At 43.1% G+C, this 14,250-nt stretch overlaps 1 protein-coding gene across 3 annotated transcripts in view; it reads right to left on the reverse strand.

Annotated features, from left to right (window-relative positions):
- Positions 1-14,250, reverse strand: part of ADCY10 (adenylate cyclase 10) — a 96,672-nt gene that overhangs the window by 37,123 nt on the left and 45,299 nt on the right. For all 3 annotated transcript variants that reach the window (XM_026448491.2, XM_026448490.2, XM_026448489.1), the window contains 5 exons: positions 11,651-11,925; positions 9,527-9,663; positions 3,291-3,416; positions 1,415-1,693; positions 992-1,282 (listed from right to left, as the gene is read on the reverse strand). In XM_026448491.2, coding sequence (XP_026304276.1) covers positions 992-1,282; positions 1,415-1,693; positions 3,291-3,416; positions 9,527-9,663; positions 11,651-11,925 — 1,108 coding nt within the window. The remainder of the gene's footprint in view (positions 1-991; positions 1,283-1,414; positions 1,694-3,290; positions 3,417-9,526; positions 9,664-11,650; positions 11,926-14,250) is intronic.

Genomic DNA, 14,250 nt, shown 5'->3' on the forward strand with positions numbered 1-14,250 from the left:
CACTCCAGCCTGGGCGACAGAGCAAGACTCCGTCTCAAAAAAAAAAAAAAAAAATCTACACAATGAAAATAACCCTCATCAACCTTAAAGGGTTAATACGAGGATCCACTGAGAATGCACGTGAAATAGAGAACAAATGAGAAAAAAAATTTTATTTTGCACCTGCTATGTGCTAGGCACTTTAGATACATTTCTTCCTGATTTTTAATATCCTTATAATATAGGAGTCCTCTACTTGTAGCCTCTGATTTCCCAACCAGATTTAGCCATAATCACCAAGGTCCTCTGACCAGGGTAGACAGCCCATGAGGAGCTCTCTGGCCACCATGAATGGGGGCTAGAATTGGTGTTGTAGCTCTATGTCTGACACCCATCATGCCCGCAGTGACTGAGTCTTTGGATCCTTACATCCTTCAAATCCTCTGCTATGTTTTCTCAGATCACATAGCTGATTGGTGTTATTGGTTTGTAACTTTTTAAATTTGCTTCTCAGATGATCTTGAATTCCTGCCCTGAAATCAAGCCCTCTTTTCTGGAGCCCTGACCTGCTTAGCCCTGGCTAATTCTCTCTCAATCATATTCTTGTCCCACTGGAACCTGTTTCAAACTAGACCAACAAAGCAATAATATTCTTATCTGCCAAGAAACACCATGTCATCATGTCAGATTGTACCCCCCTTTGGATTCCATCCTTTGGTGTGAATTAAGTGGGATATTTTAGTTTGAGTTCTGGTCACACCCCATTTTGCCAGAGCCCCATCCCTAAACCATCCCTGACAGTTATAGTGAGATTGGTTCGCCAGACTCAATACAGGTACATTCCCTTACTCTTCTCTTCACCATTGGCCTAGGCTGCTGAAGTCTCATCATTCTTTGTGCCCAAGCTGCTTATGGGACTTGGAGCCCTCAAGGTCCACACCCACTCCTTCTAGATCTTAGTCTCTAGATTTCCCACGAACAGTTAGGATAATTTAAAAATGAGGTAGGTTACTTTTAAATCCATGAGACGTAGCCATCTTTTTAATGGCATCCATGTCTAAAGTGTTGAGCCGAATATTCACTGTGAAGTGATGATAGGGAATAAAGTCCCTGCTTCGGCAGTGGTCACACCTGTGGGCATCTTCTTCTAAAAAGCGGGCGCATTTCAAGTGCATGGCTTTTCTCTGGTCCTTGAGCCACAGCTCGTAGGCTGTTTTCTGCATCATAGGGCTACAGAATCGAATCCTGTGGCACTCGATCACCTCATTCTCCAGTTCACGAAGCTCTTCCTCTTTACCGTGATCTGGAGAGAGCAAAAAGGGTTTTTTCAGCCAGGCAGTAGGCAACAGATCAGCCCCTTCTACCTAACACAGGTCAATTATTTGATCTAGATGGGTCCTTAAGAGGAAGTTGAGTTACTCCAGGTGCTACTCACCCATCCCTTCACTGGGCTTCAGAGACAAGGAGCGATGGTGCACCTCAAATGAGGTATCGTTCTGTTTCAGGGCATTTTGAAGCTCCTTGCCATTCCGGAAACAATAAAAAATGTTAGATGCCACTAGGGTTGCCAGGGCCTTGATCATCATCTTCATATTCCAACAGGGAAGAATCTCAAACAACAACTCGGTGGTAAAGGTCAGGCCAATGATGGCAGCACATCTCACCAGCATTTGGTGGGAAAGGCTCATGCTATCCAGCTGGATCAGAGAGATTTCTGCAGGTAGAAGGCCACACAGTAGAAAACTAGTTGTTTGTCTTTATCAAATATGCTGTATTTGATACAACCATCCTGCTCTACAGTTCTTGTTGAAAGAAACTCAGTCAAGCTAAGTCAAAAGAAGTATTTGTTTAGTACCTAATTTGTGGATAGCACTTGTGCTGAGAGTACTAAAGATGCAGGCTTATGGCCTGGAAAGACACATGGCACAATGACCTGACAAAATTCAGATGGATTTCATGGTGTTCTGATTTTGTGCTAAAGTGTGACAAGCGTGTGTGAGGAGAGGAGAGGACATTGTAATCACTATTGTCAGAAGGAGCAGGCCCTGCCATTCCTGTGCTTTGTTGACTTCCTCAGCTGGTCCTTCTGTATCTTCTTCTCTGGCTCTCCTTTCTGCTGGAAATTTTTCTATCTGCCCTGGAAATTTATGTCTTTTAATGACATACATTATCATCTCTGTGTCATGACCAAGTGTCAGAGAGTTCACAGCTCCTATCCCAATGTTTCATCTAAGCTTGAATATCGTAGCTCACATGGCTTTCTGGACATTTTGACCAGGATATCCTTCTGTTAGGGACAAAATTAGAACTTCTCAACTTGCCCAAAAAACACAGTAGAAACTAAGCTAGTCTTTTTTGTTGTTGTTGTTCGTCTCATTCTTGTTGCCCAAGCTGGAGTGCAATGGCGCGATCTCGGCTCACTGCAACCTCTGCTTCCCAGGTTCAAGCAATTCTCCTGCCTCAGCCTCCCAAGTAGCTGGGATTACATGCATGCGCCACCATGCCAGGCTAATTTTTTTTTTGTATTTTTAGTAGAGACGGGGTTTCTCCATGTTGGTCAGGCTGGTCTCTTGAACTCCCGACCTCAAGTGATCCGCCCGCCTCAGCCTCCCAAAGTGCTGGGATTACAGGAGTGAGCCACCGCACCTGGCCAATAATATGTCTTTCATATAAACTCTTGTTTGTCATTTATTTATCGTAAAAGTGGATGGCAGGAAGTATCTCAGTATTAGATTTTCTCCCTCATTATTTGGTTTCTGTTTAATTGAAAATGTACAATAATTCATTCTTTCATGCAGATCCCAGAATATACACAGGTGGAAAGATGGCTCTTAACTAGGAGAAAAGCCAAGCCTACCCTGGAGCCTTCTCACTGCTTCAGGCAGTACAGAGCAAACAGACAAACAACCTGTGTTGCTGTTTTTCTTTTTCATTTTAAAAACAGACATCCTAGAGAAAACCAAAGTGAAGTTTAGGGACTAGAAAATAAATACCAGGTCAGATTTTCTTTTCCGTCTTTTCTTTTCTTTTTATTTTGAGATGGAGTCTCACTCTGTCACCCAGGCTGGAGTGCAGTGGCTCACTGCAACCTCCGCCTCCTGGGTTCAAGCAATTCTCCTGCCTCAGCTTCCCAAGTAGCTGGGATTACAGGCATGTGCCTGGCTAAATTTTTTGTATTTTTAGTAGAGACGGGGTTTCACCATGTTGGCCAGGCTGGTCTCGAACTCCTGACCTTGTGATCTGCCTGCCTCAGCCTCCCAAAGTCCTGGGATTACAGGCGTGAGCCACTGCACCTGGCCAGATTTTCTTACCTTTTAATGATGTTGGAGGTGACAGGTTTTTCAGTCTGACACCACTTGCGAGGTGACAGACTTCACTTTCCTCATCCCTTTGGAGAGTAACCATGTTTAACTTCTCTATTGGCTTAACGAAATACTCTACAGGGGTATAAAAGGGAAGAAAAGTTGAGTCATTAGTCTGTCTTATAAGGTCTGAATCCATTGAACTTTGAGATGGATCTCATGTGAGGAAGAGTGCGCAGAGATGTACGTTGGCTCACCAAATATTCTGGAAATCTTTTTTTTGTTTTGTTTTGTTTTTTGTTTTTTTTTTTTGACAGAGTCTCTCACTGTCGCCCAGGCTGGAGTGCAGTGGTGTGATCTTGGCTCACTGCAACCTCTGTCTCCCAGGTTCAAGAGATTCTCCTGCCTCAGCCTCCCAAGTAGTTGGATTACAGCCGCCGACCACCATGCCTGGCTAATTTTTGTAGACATGGGGTTTCACCATGTTGGCCACGCTGGTCTCAAACTCCTGACCTCAAGTGATCCGCCTGCCTCGGCCTCCCAAAGTACTGGGATTACAGGTATGAGCCACACTGCACGAGGCTGCTGGAAACCTTGTTCTAAGTAAAACTGATTAATGAAAATCTAGATGTACTCAAAAATGTTTTGTCTCCCTCTGTCAACCCTGCCCAACCAAAGGAACTGGCACTATTGGTGTCTTCCATAGGATATAAGACTTTACAAACATTTGATTCACAGTCAGATTATCAGAATGTATTACAGTATACAGAAACATATATTTGTATGTATACATTTACATACCCACACTCAGATACAAACACATTCTCTGAGGCACTGTACTCTAATTAGGACATGGCTACATCAGAAAGAGTTTTTTTTTGTTGTTTTTTTTTGAGACGGAGTCTTGCTCTGCTGCCCAGGCTGGAATGCAGTGGCCAGATCTCAGCTCACTGCAAGCTCCGCCTCCCGGGTTTACGCCATTCTCCTGCCTCAGCCTCCCGAGTAGCTGGGACTACAGGCGCCTGCCTCATCGCTCGGCTAGGGTTTTTTTTTGTATTTTTTAGTAGAGACGGGGTTTCACCGTATTAGCCAGGATGGTCTCGATCTCCTGACCTCATGATCCACCCGTCTCGGCCTCCCAAAGTGCTGGGATTACAGGCTTGAGCCACGGCGCCAGGCCAGAAAGAGGTATTTTAATTGGTGAAGTTTGAATAGTAAATGTGCCTAGTAATTTGGTTTCCTAGTACTCCAAAATGCATTATTTTTCTGTCCCTTCAGCCATTCATGCAGTCCTTGATAGCTGCAAGACTATGCTCGGTGAGGTGAAAATAGGAAGGTGAATAAAACCAAGTTCCTTATTTCCTAGAGCTCTAAGTCACGTACGCAAAGAGCTGGACTGCCAGGCAGTAAATGAGTGCCGTGTGACTGGACACAAACAGTAAGCACCAGAGTTCACATCAATACAGGACATACTTATTAAGGACTTTCTGTGCATCATATCTAGTGAAGGCTACAAATGTGAATAACACATGCTTCCGGCCCTGAAGGGGCTTAAAAATCTATGGAGACAGATACATAAGTAACCAATTATAATAGCAGGATGAGTGACTTAAGAGCTAAAGAGCAAAGAGTAGCATGTTGTGGGAACAGAAAATAACAATTAAATCAGACTTGGTGGATTCAGAAAGGCTTGATAGAGGAGGAAGTACTTTGATTGATCCTTGAAGGATGAAGAGATATTCTAAGCAGAAAGTGGAGGAGAGGCCAATGCAAAGGCACGGGAACCTCAGAGTACTTAGTGAGTTAGGGGAATGAAGTGGCCCAGCATGGCTAAAGTGCAGGGGCTGGAATGCTAAAGTGCTATGTGGGAGACGTGGAGACGTGTTCAGAGAGCTAGTTTGGGAGCACAGCATGGAGGGCATTAAACACCATAATATGAAGATTGGACTTTATAGACAAGAGGGAAAGATCACAGATTTCTGAAGAGGAGATAGTAGTAATCCAACCAGTCACATTTAGGAAGGTAGCACCGGAAGCAGCATATGGAAAAGGCGCGAGACCAGGACAGGGAAGACTATGTAAGGAGTTACAACAATGGAATGTCAAGAAGTGAGGATGGATAGAACCAGGTAAGTGGTTCAGCAGGGAGAAAGCAAATACTAAAGACATGGAGGAAATGGGGCCTAAGCAAGACAGTGATAGAATTGACAGAGACATGGAGTGCAGAAGGAGGGGTGGTTGAGGAGGGAGGATAATGCATGAAGTTTTAGATGTATTAAGTTTAAGGGAATCTGTGGAATAGTTCATTGGGCAATTGGAAATATGGGTGTGGAACTAAGGGTGAGGTGAGGGTTCGACACACACACAAAGGCTGAGAAATAGATGAGTCAATGAAAACAACTGGGGAAAGAGTTGTTTCTAATTCTGGCAAGTTAGCAAAAGGAGAGGGTTAAGGATAGCCAACTTGAAGAATGTCCCAAGAGGAGTAGACCCAGGGAGAGAGCCAAGAAGCATCTGATGACCAGTTAGAGAGGGGAACAGGAGGACTGTGGGGTCAGGGAAGCCAAGGGAGGATAGCATACCAAAAAGGGGGCCGTGTGTGTGTGTGGGTATGTGTATGTATTGGGAGTAGGAGAGTGGGGCTCAAGGGTATGATGTGGTCCATGCTCTTTTATGCTTATTTCCCCTTCCAGGACCTCGCACAGAGACAACCATTCTTTCCATCACTCAACCAGTATTAACCTGATTGCCTCTAGGTGCTAGGAATTTTCCTAGGATTGGGGATTCAGGAGAGCACAAGACTCTCTGCCTCATGTAGCTCACATTCTAATGGGAGACAAACATTAAACAATAGATAAATACATTAATAGGATAATCTCATAATGTAATTCAATTGTGTGAAATAAATAAAAGGGTGATACACAGAATGTACTCCTTACTGAGGTTCGCCTGTTGTCAGCCTTTGCCCCATTTACTATATCCTAGGTTCCTTCTATGTGTACATATTTTTCTGAAGCATTTGAATATAAGTCACACACATCACACCCTATACTCCCAAATACTTAAAACTCTGTATTTTCTAAAAATATTGACACTCTTTTGTTTGTTTGTTTTGTTTTTTTGAGACAGGGTCTCACTCCCATTGCCCATACTGGAGTGGAGAGGCGTGATCATAGCTTGCTGCAGCCTCAACCTCCCTGGCTCAAGCAATTCTCCCACCTCAGCCTCCCAGGTAGCTGGGACTACCGGTGTGCAACACCACACCCTGCTAATTTTTGTATTTTTAGTAGAGATGGGGTTTTGTCATGTTGTCCAGGAAGGTCTCAAACTCCTGGGCTCAAGCGATCTGGCCCCCTCAGACTCCCAAAGAACTGGGATTACAGGTGTGGGCCACTGCACCTGGCCAACACTCTCTTATATAACTAGAGTATAATTATCACCTTCAAGAAACTTAACATTGGTCGGGCTCAGTGGCTCACGCCTGTAATCCCAGCACTTTGGGAGGCCGAGGCGGGTGGATCACGAGGTCAGGAATTCAAGACCAGCCTGGCTAAGGTGGTGAAACCCAGTCTCTACTAAAAATGCAAAAAAAAAAATCAGCCAGGTGTGGTGGCAGTTGCCTGTAATCCCAGATACTCAGGAGGCTGAGACAGAGAATTGTTTGAACCCAGGAGGCAGAGGCTGCAGTGAGCCAAGATCGTGCCATTGCACTCCGGTCTGGGCGACAGAGTGTCTCAAAAAAAAGAAATTTAACATTGATACAATACTTTAGTCTACTGTCCATATCCCAATTTTGTGAATTGACCAAATAATATCCTTTAACATTCTCTTTTCTTCCAGTATAGGATCCAGTCCAGAATTATGTATCATATTTATTTTTTTAATTGAAGTGAAATTCAGCTAACATGCAATTAATTATTTTAAAGTATACAATTCAGCGGCCTGTAGTGCATTCACAATATTGTGTAACCAGAATCTCTCCTTAATTTCAATTTTTAAAAATTAAGACACAAAAGACGCTAAAGGGTTTTAAATAGAGAAGACACCTGATTATGTTTTAAAAAGCTCATAACAGGGCCAGGCACAGTGGCTCACACCTGTAATCCCAGCACTTTGGGAGGCCGAGGCAGGTGGATCATTTGAGGTCAGGAGTTCAAGACCAGCCTGGCCAACATGGCAAAACCCTGTCTCTACTGAAAATACGAAAATTAGCTGGGCACTAGTGGCGCATGCCTGTAATCCCAGCTACCCGGGAGGCTGAGACAGGAGAATTGCTTGAGCCCAGGAGACGGAGATTGCAGTGAGCTGAGATCGCTCCACTGCACTCCAACCTGGGCAACAGAGTGAGACTCTGTCTCAAAAAAAAAAAGCTTATAACAGATACTACATAAACATTTATTGAACAAATAAACAAAGTAAACAAATGTATAAAACTCAGAAATAATATTTACTCCACAGTATTTATATTTACATATCACTTTCTTTTAATCCACTGGCATCTTAATATTATTATAATGGAATTATTTAGTCTAAAATAATGATCATAGCAGTCATTATCGATATAATGATCCATTATCATATTTAAAACTAATTTGGCCAGAGAAAGTCTTCTCTATTGTTGCATCACAATCATCCAGAAAAAAAAAAAAATTGATCTTTTCTTAAAAAGCAAGCTTATGTTTCTTGCTCCTTAAAAAAAAAAAGTTGGAACTTTGCCCTGTTCTCTCAGACAACCTTCTGTCTCATTTCTCCTACAGATGTGCCCTCGGGGGCCACATGGCCCTGTAGTCATGCTATTGAACAAGAAGTGAGAGGCAACAGATGCAGTACAGACTGAAACACGGATGGATAGGGACAGCTGAGCATCATTCATTCACCCAGGAGGCAGGGGTTTTTAGGAAGCAAGAGGAATCTTTTTTGTGAAATGTCCCTCACTGTCACCTTTAGGTGGTGATTTTCTATCCTGCTACATAGAGACAGCAGCACCATAAGTCCTTTATTGCACCATATTCACCTCAACATGACACTGATCTCACATCTATATTCTTGTCTTTAAATTCAGTCGCAGAGGAGTAAGTTTTGACCCTCTAGGTTTAGTAATATTAATACACGTTGTGCTTATAGCTGTTAAATCATCTTATCACTTAATTGGAGTCACAAAAAAATGAAGAGACTTCTGATTCCAGGAAGAGAGAGTTGGTATGTTTTTCCCTATTCCTCCTGCTAAATATAATTAAAACCCCTAGACATTATGTGTAAAACAAACAGAAGATGACATTGAAGGTGGAGAGAAGTCAGACCAGCTAGGAACCTGAGGATCCAAGGAAAAACGTGGCAGTGGGTCCCATGGCAGGGCTTTCTTTTTGCCTCACATGTCTGAGACTTAGAGCTGAAGAATCTAGCAACTCAGAAACACCAAGGGAGTGCAAACAAAAAAGTCCCACTTAAAGCCTGTTCTATCTAGCCTTAATTCTCTACTTTCCAACTTGTATTCTCTGGCCCCCACCCTTCTCCCTGCAATAAAATTATTTTCTGAAAAATTCCAACTGGCCTCCTTCATGCCATCACTTCACATTTCATCCTGGTGTATATCTGTGTAGCACAGGATCTTTGTTGATAACTCACTTCATACTAGAAATTTTACCTCTGGCAAAAAAGGAAAGGTTTTTGAAAATAACATCAAAGTGGCCCTTCAGTTCTGGGCCTTAAGATTTGTCAGTGTCCTTTCATTTCTACTATACTTTTTTTTTTGGACAGAGTCTCACTCTGTTGCCCAGGCTGGAGTGCAGTGGTGCAATCTCAGCTCACTGCAACCTCCACCTCCCAGGCTGAAGAGATTCTCCTGCCTCATCTGCTGAGTAGCTGGGATTACAGGCGCCCACCACCACACCTGGCTAATTTTTGTATTTTTAGTAGAGATGGGGTTTCTCCATGTTGGCCAGGCTGGTCTTGAACTCCTGACCTCAAGTGATCTGCCCGCCTCGGGCTCCAAAAGTGCTGAGATTTAGGCGTGAGCCGCCACGCCCGGCCATGGTTATACAATCTTTAGCCGAGTCCAGTGAGTCCCAGGCAATGTTAAGTTCTCTTACAATCTGGAATGTCAGATCCAATAATTCCTGGCTCGCCAGAACCCTCTGACTCTACAGGAAGTAGCCTGTGGAATAGCCCATGTTTGCTACCTTCTCTGAATGAAGACTTAAGTTAGGCAGAACAGAGTAAGAAAGAACCATCACTGCAGGACTTACTGAACAGGTTATTCCAGGACCTATTTGTCTTTTCCTCAGACTCCGTTTGTTGGAAAACGAGTACCTTGTGATGTTCCAAGTTTTTAAGCAATTCTTCACAGTAAAATGGAATCCCACAGCTTCCCTCCACCAGGTACCTGTAGTGAAAACAAGGCAGTCTGTTTACACTGAAGATACATCTTTCAGGAAGGAAAAACATTTAAGTCTTCTCAATCACTTGAAAATAATTTCTTGTCATTCTTCATTTGTTTCTGTTTGTTTTCAATTTTCAGGTATTGCTTTGTTTTCTTTTTATTTCACTTATGTGTGTATACAATAAGTGTGCACACATTTTATTTATAGTTTTTAAAACAGACATTGGAAGGATAAACCAAAAACTAATCAAAATGGTTACCTATAGGATAAGGGAGGGAAGCAAGACTAAGGATGTACCTTTTTGGCTTTGGAAAGATATACATGTTCTATATAATTTAAACAGAGAGAGAGAGAGAGAGAGAGAGAGAGAGAAACAGAGAGAGTGAGTGCCAAATTGGTGCCTGGAGTGATCTTAAATGAGCCTTTGTTCAAGACATCTTTCTTCCAGAAGGAGGGCAACCTCATTGCAGATACTAAGATGGGCTGTAAACAGCCAGCTAAAGAAGAAACATTCCCTATGTTGTTAAGGTGACTGCTGTCAGGACCCCAGGAGAGCTGGGCTCCGTGGCTCACACCTGTAATCCCAGCACTTTGGGAGGCCGAGGAGGGCGGATCACCTGAGGTCGGGAGTTCAAGACCAGCCTGATCAACGTGGATAAACCTCATCTCTACTAAATACAAAATTAGCTGGGCGTCATGGGGCATGCCTGCAATCCCAGCTACTCAGGAGGCTGAGGCAGGAGAATTGCTTGAACTTGGGAGGTGAAGGTTGCGGTGAGCGGAGATTGCACCATTGCACTCCAGCCTGGGCAACAAGAGCGAACTAGGTCTAAAAAACAAACAAAAACAAAAAACAAACAAAAAAGCCCAAAGGAAACCCCAGGAGAGGAACCACTGAAAAGCTCAGAGAGCACTCACCAGTGAGTCAGCTTTCCACATCGGCCATAGACAGAGAACACCAATACCAGACCACACCATTGCCAGCCAGGTAAGACCTTGCTTAGTTGCAGGTCATAGTATTTTTTTTGTTTTGTTTTTTTAGACGGAGTCTCGCTCTGTCGCCCAGGCTGGAGTGTAGTGGCCAGTTCTCAGCTCACTGCAAGCTCCACCTCCCGGGTTTATGCCATTCTCCTGCCTCAGCCTCCTGAGTAGCTGGGACTACAGGCGCCTGCCACCTCGGCCGGCTAGTTTTTGTATTTTTTAGTAGAGACGGGGTTTCACCGTGTTAGCCAGGATGGTCTCGATCTCCTGACCTCGTGATCCGCCCGTCTCAGCCTCCTAAAGTGCTGGGATTACAGGCTTGAGCCACCGCGCCCAGCCTGCAGGTCATAGTCTTTAACGCTTACCAGTTTGCCTTTCCTGTCACTTGCCCGTAACAATGCTCTTCTTTACTGCAGGTTAAAGTGAGTATACCCATAGCCCCCATGATGAAAGGGAAACAGAGCCTTTCACTAAGCAAAGTTGGAGAAGGCATAACAGGGAGACAACATGGAAAAGGTGAGCAACATCCATCCTACCAAGCATCATGAATGGCCCCTTCAAAAGGTGGACCAGACCAAGCACAGTGGCTCATGCCTGTAATCCCAGCATTTTGGGAAGCTGAGATGGGAGGATTGCTTGAGCCCAGGAGTTCAAGATCAGCCTGGGCAACACTGTGAGACCCCATCTCTACAGAAATAAAAAATTTACCAGGGGTACACACCTGTAGTTCTGGCTACTCAGAAAGCTGAGGCAGGAGGATGGCTTGAGCCCAGGAGGTCAAGGCTGCAGTGAGCCATGATGGCACCACTACACTCCAGTCTGGGTGACAGAGTGACACCCTATTTCAAAAGAAAACAAAAAAAAAGAAAAGAAAAAATTTTTTAAAGGTGGGGCCAGGAAAGATACTGAAATAGGCACATCAAGACACATACTAAGAAATCTGATGAAGTCTGGACCGAGGGAATGAATGCAGATGTCAAGAGTTCAGAATAGAAAGAGGTTACTTACAAGTCCAGTTCTTTGGGGATGCAGCTCACATTGAGGTCAAGACAGATCTTGTTGGTGATGTCGTTAGGCTGTACTGCACCAAGGGTGATGTAGGTGGTGTTCCTGTTCTTCATTATGGCACTGGCAGCTGCACAGGGAATGTCAACAAAGGGACACAGGGACATAATGATGAAGATAGGAACAGTCTGGATAAGCTTCTCCATAAATCTCCAGGAGGTCGAATCCACAAACTGGGCCTCATGAATGATAAAAATAATCCATTCCTCTTTCACTGTCTGGACAAGATACAGAAAGAGAAAGAAAGAGAAACACTATAGGATGTCAGGTTTTTTTTTACATACGTATGGGTATGCATATGTATCCATTGAGTTTCTGGGTTTGCTTATGATGCAGCGAAAGAACTAAGTTCAATTTTTTCTTTCCAGTAACTTTGTATTATTTTTTGTTCCATTAACTTAGAATTTGTGGCTATTTGTACAGAGCTGGCTGGAATGGACTCTTCGTCAAATCTTTGTATAAAGATAGTGCAAATTTGGAGGATAGATGGAGTTTTAGGGGTACCCACAAAAGCCAACTGAAGTGCTCATTACATAAAAATAACTGGTTTGTTAATTCTGAGTCATTTTAATCTATTGAACAATAAAGTTCTCCTGGGGAAATCTATTTGACATTTATTCAACCAACGTATATTCAGCACATGCTTACTGAGCACCCCCTGGGCTAGGTGTTAAACAAAACTTGTCCTCGTCCTGCTGGCAGCTGATGCTATTCTAGTTTGAAATGTGGTATGTGTTACACTTAAAAAACAGATCATGTGTCCCTTTTCTCACATAGACTACCCTTCCCTAAGTAATCTGAATTATTTATTCACTCATCAAGCATTTATTGTGCGTCTATGAGGGTCAGGTGCTGTTCTAGGTACTGGGAATACAGTCTCAAACAAAATATGGAACCTGCGTTTTAGTGTCAACCACTTATGTAACAGGCTCTGCCTTACCACTGTGTAAGGTGTCACAATGGAGAAAACCCGCTCCCCAATTCTCACTGCTCCAGACTGCTAATGGCTGCTTTTTGTTTCCCTCTGAGAAGAGACTGAGTTAACCCATTCTTTCTCTTTGTGCTTGACAGTCATTATAAAGTGTTACAACCTGCCTTGTTCACATATACATAAGTCTACTCCTACAGCCCCATTCTGTCACCGAGTACTTAGCCCTTTGCCTAGCCCTGAGAACTGTTTAATGAGGAGGTAAGCACTACATTGTTTTGATTTTGACTGGTATCTTTAAAAAGATGGGGAGATAAAAATGTAAGTTTTAATCTAAGGATAGCCTTGTCAATGCATTATTCATAAATTGAAGAGAACAAAGCAGGAATAAAAAAGCATGAATTCAATAATAAAACATTGGCCTGGTTTCTTCCAATTTAAAATGAGGATTGGGTTCTCTCTAATGTGAAAAAAAAGTCAACACTTACATTGTACTTACTATGTTCCAAGTACTGCAGGATACTCTTTACATAATTAACTCATTTAATCCTCACAACATCCATATACAGTGGTACTATTGAATCTATTTACTGAGAAAATTTGGGCACAGAGAGGTTAAGTAACTTGCCCAGGGTCACACAGATAGTTAATGGTCCAAAGACTTGTCAGTACACAATCGAACACAGCTTTGGTAGCAGTTTCCAAACAAGATTCTGCTTCAGTACCAACTGAAAAGTTTTACAACAAAAGTAAACAACTAGATAGATTCCGAGGCCCAATCCACATCCTACTTTTTCAATCTTTAGAGTTAGAACTCACAAATCCATATTTTTAAAGGAGCTTCTTGTAAATACTTGTGATGCAAACAGTCTAAAGCCTGACATTTAGAAACTACTGATATTGTCTTGCCTATGACCTGAAGTGGAGAAGAAGAAAGCTGTATTATAAATATGATATAATGCCATAAACTTATATCGATCATTTATTATGTACAGTTATGAGGCACATTGCTCATCAATAGTGATACAGAAATGTTAAGAGACTCTCTGCTCTTAAGAAGCTTACAGGCTGGGAGCGCTGGCTCACGCATGTAATCCCAGCACTTTGGGAGGCTGAGGTGGGGATCACGAGGTCAGGAATTTGAGAACAGCCTGGCCAACATATTGAAACCCCATTTCTACTAAAAATACAAAAATTAGCTGGGTGTGGTGGTGTGTGCCTGTAGTCCCAGCTAGTCGGGAGGCTGAGGCAGGAGAATCACTTGAACCTCAGAGGCGGAGGCTGCAGTGAGCCGAGACCGCACCATTGCACTCCAGCCTGGGTGACGGAGCAAGACTATGTCACCAAAACAAAAAAAAAAAAAAAAAAAAGAGGCTCACGATCTCCTGAGGGAGAGAGAAACAGATATATAAGCAATGAATGGCAATATACCATAATAGTATAGAGTGTATAGTATAAATAGACATGTGTTCAAAGCCTTACAGAAGCCTGGTGGTAGAAGAGTTAGTCATGTCTAGTGATCTGGGGAAGTTCTCACCAAAGAGGTGACATTGAAAGCTGAGCACCATTTCTCTAGGTTAAAAGAAATCTTTTGGCTTTTATCTTGTTACCACTG

This window comes from Piliocolobus tephrosceles, chromosome 1 (assembly GCF_002776525.5).
Source record: "Piliocolobus tephrosceles isolate RC106 chromosome 1, ASM277652v3, whole genome shotgun sequence".
NCBI lineage: Eukaryota > Metazoa > Chordata > Mammalia > Primates > Cercopithecidae > Piliocolobus > Piliocolobus tephrosceles.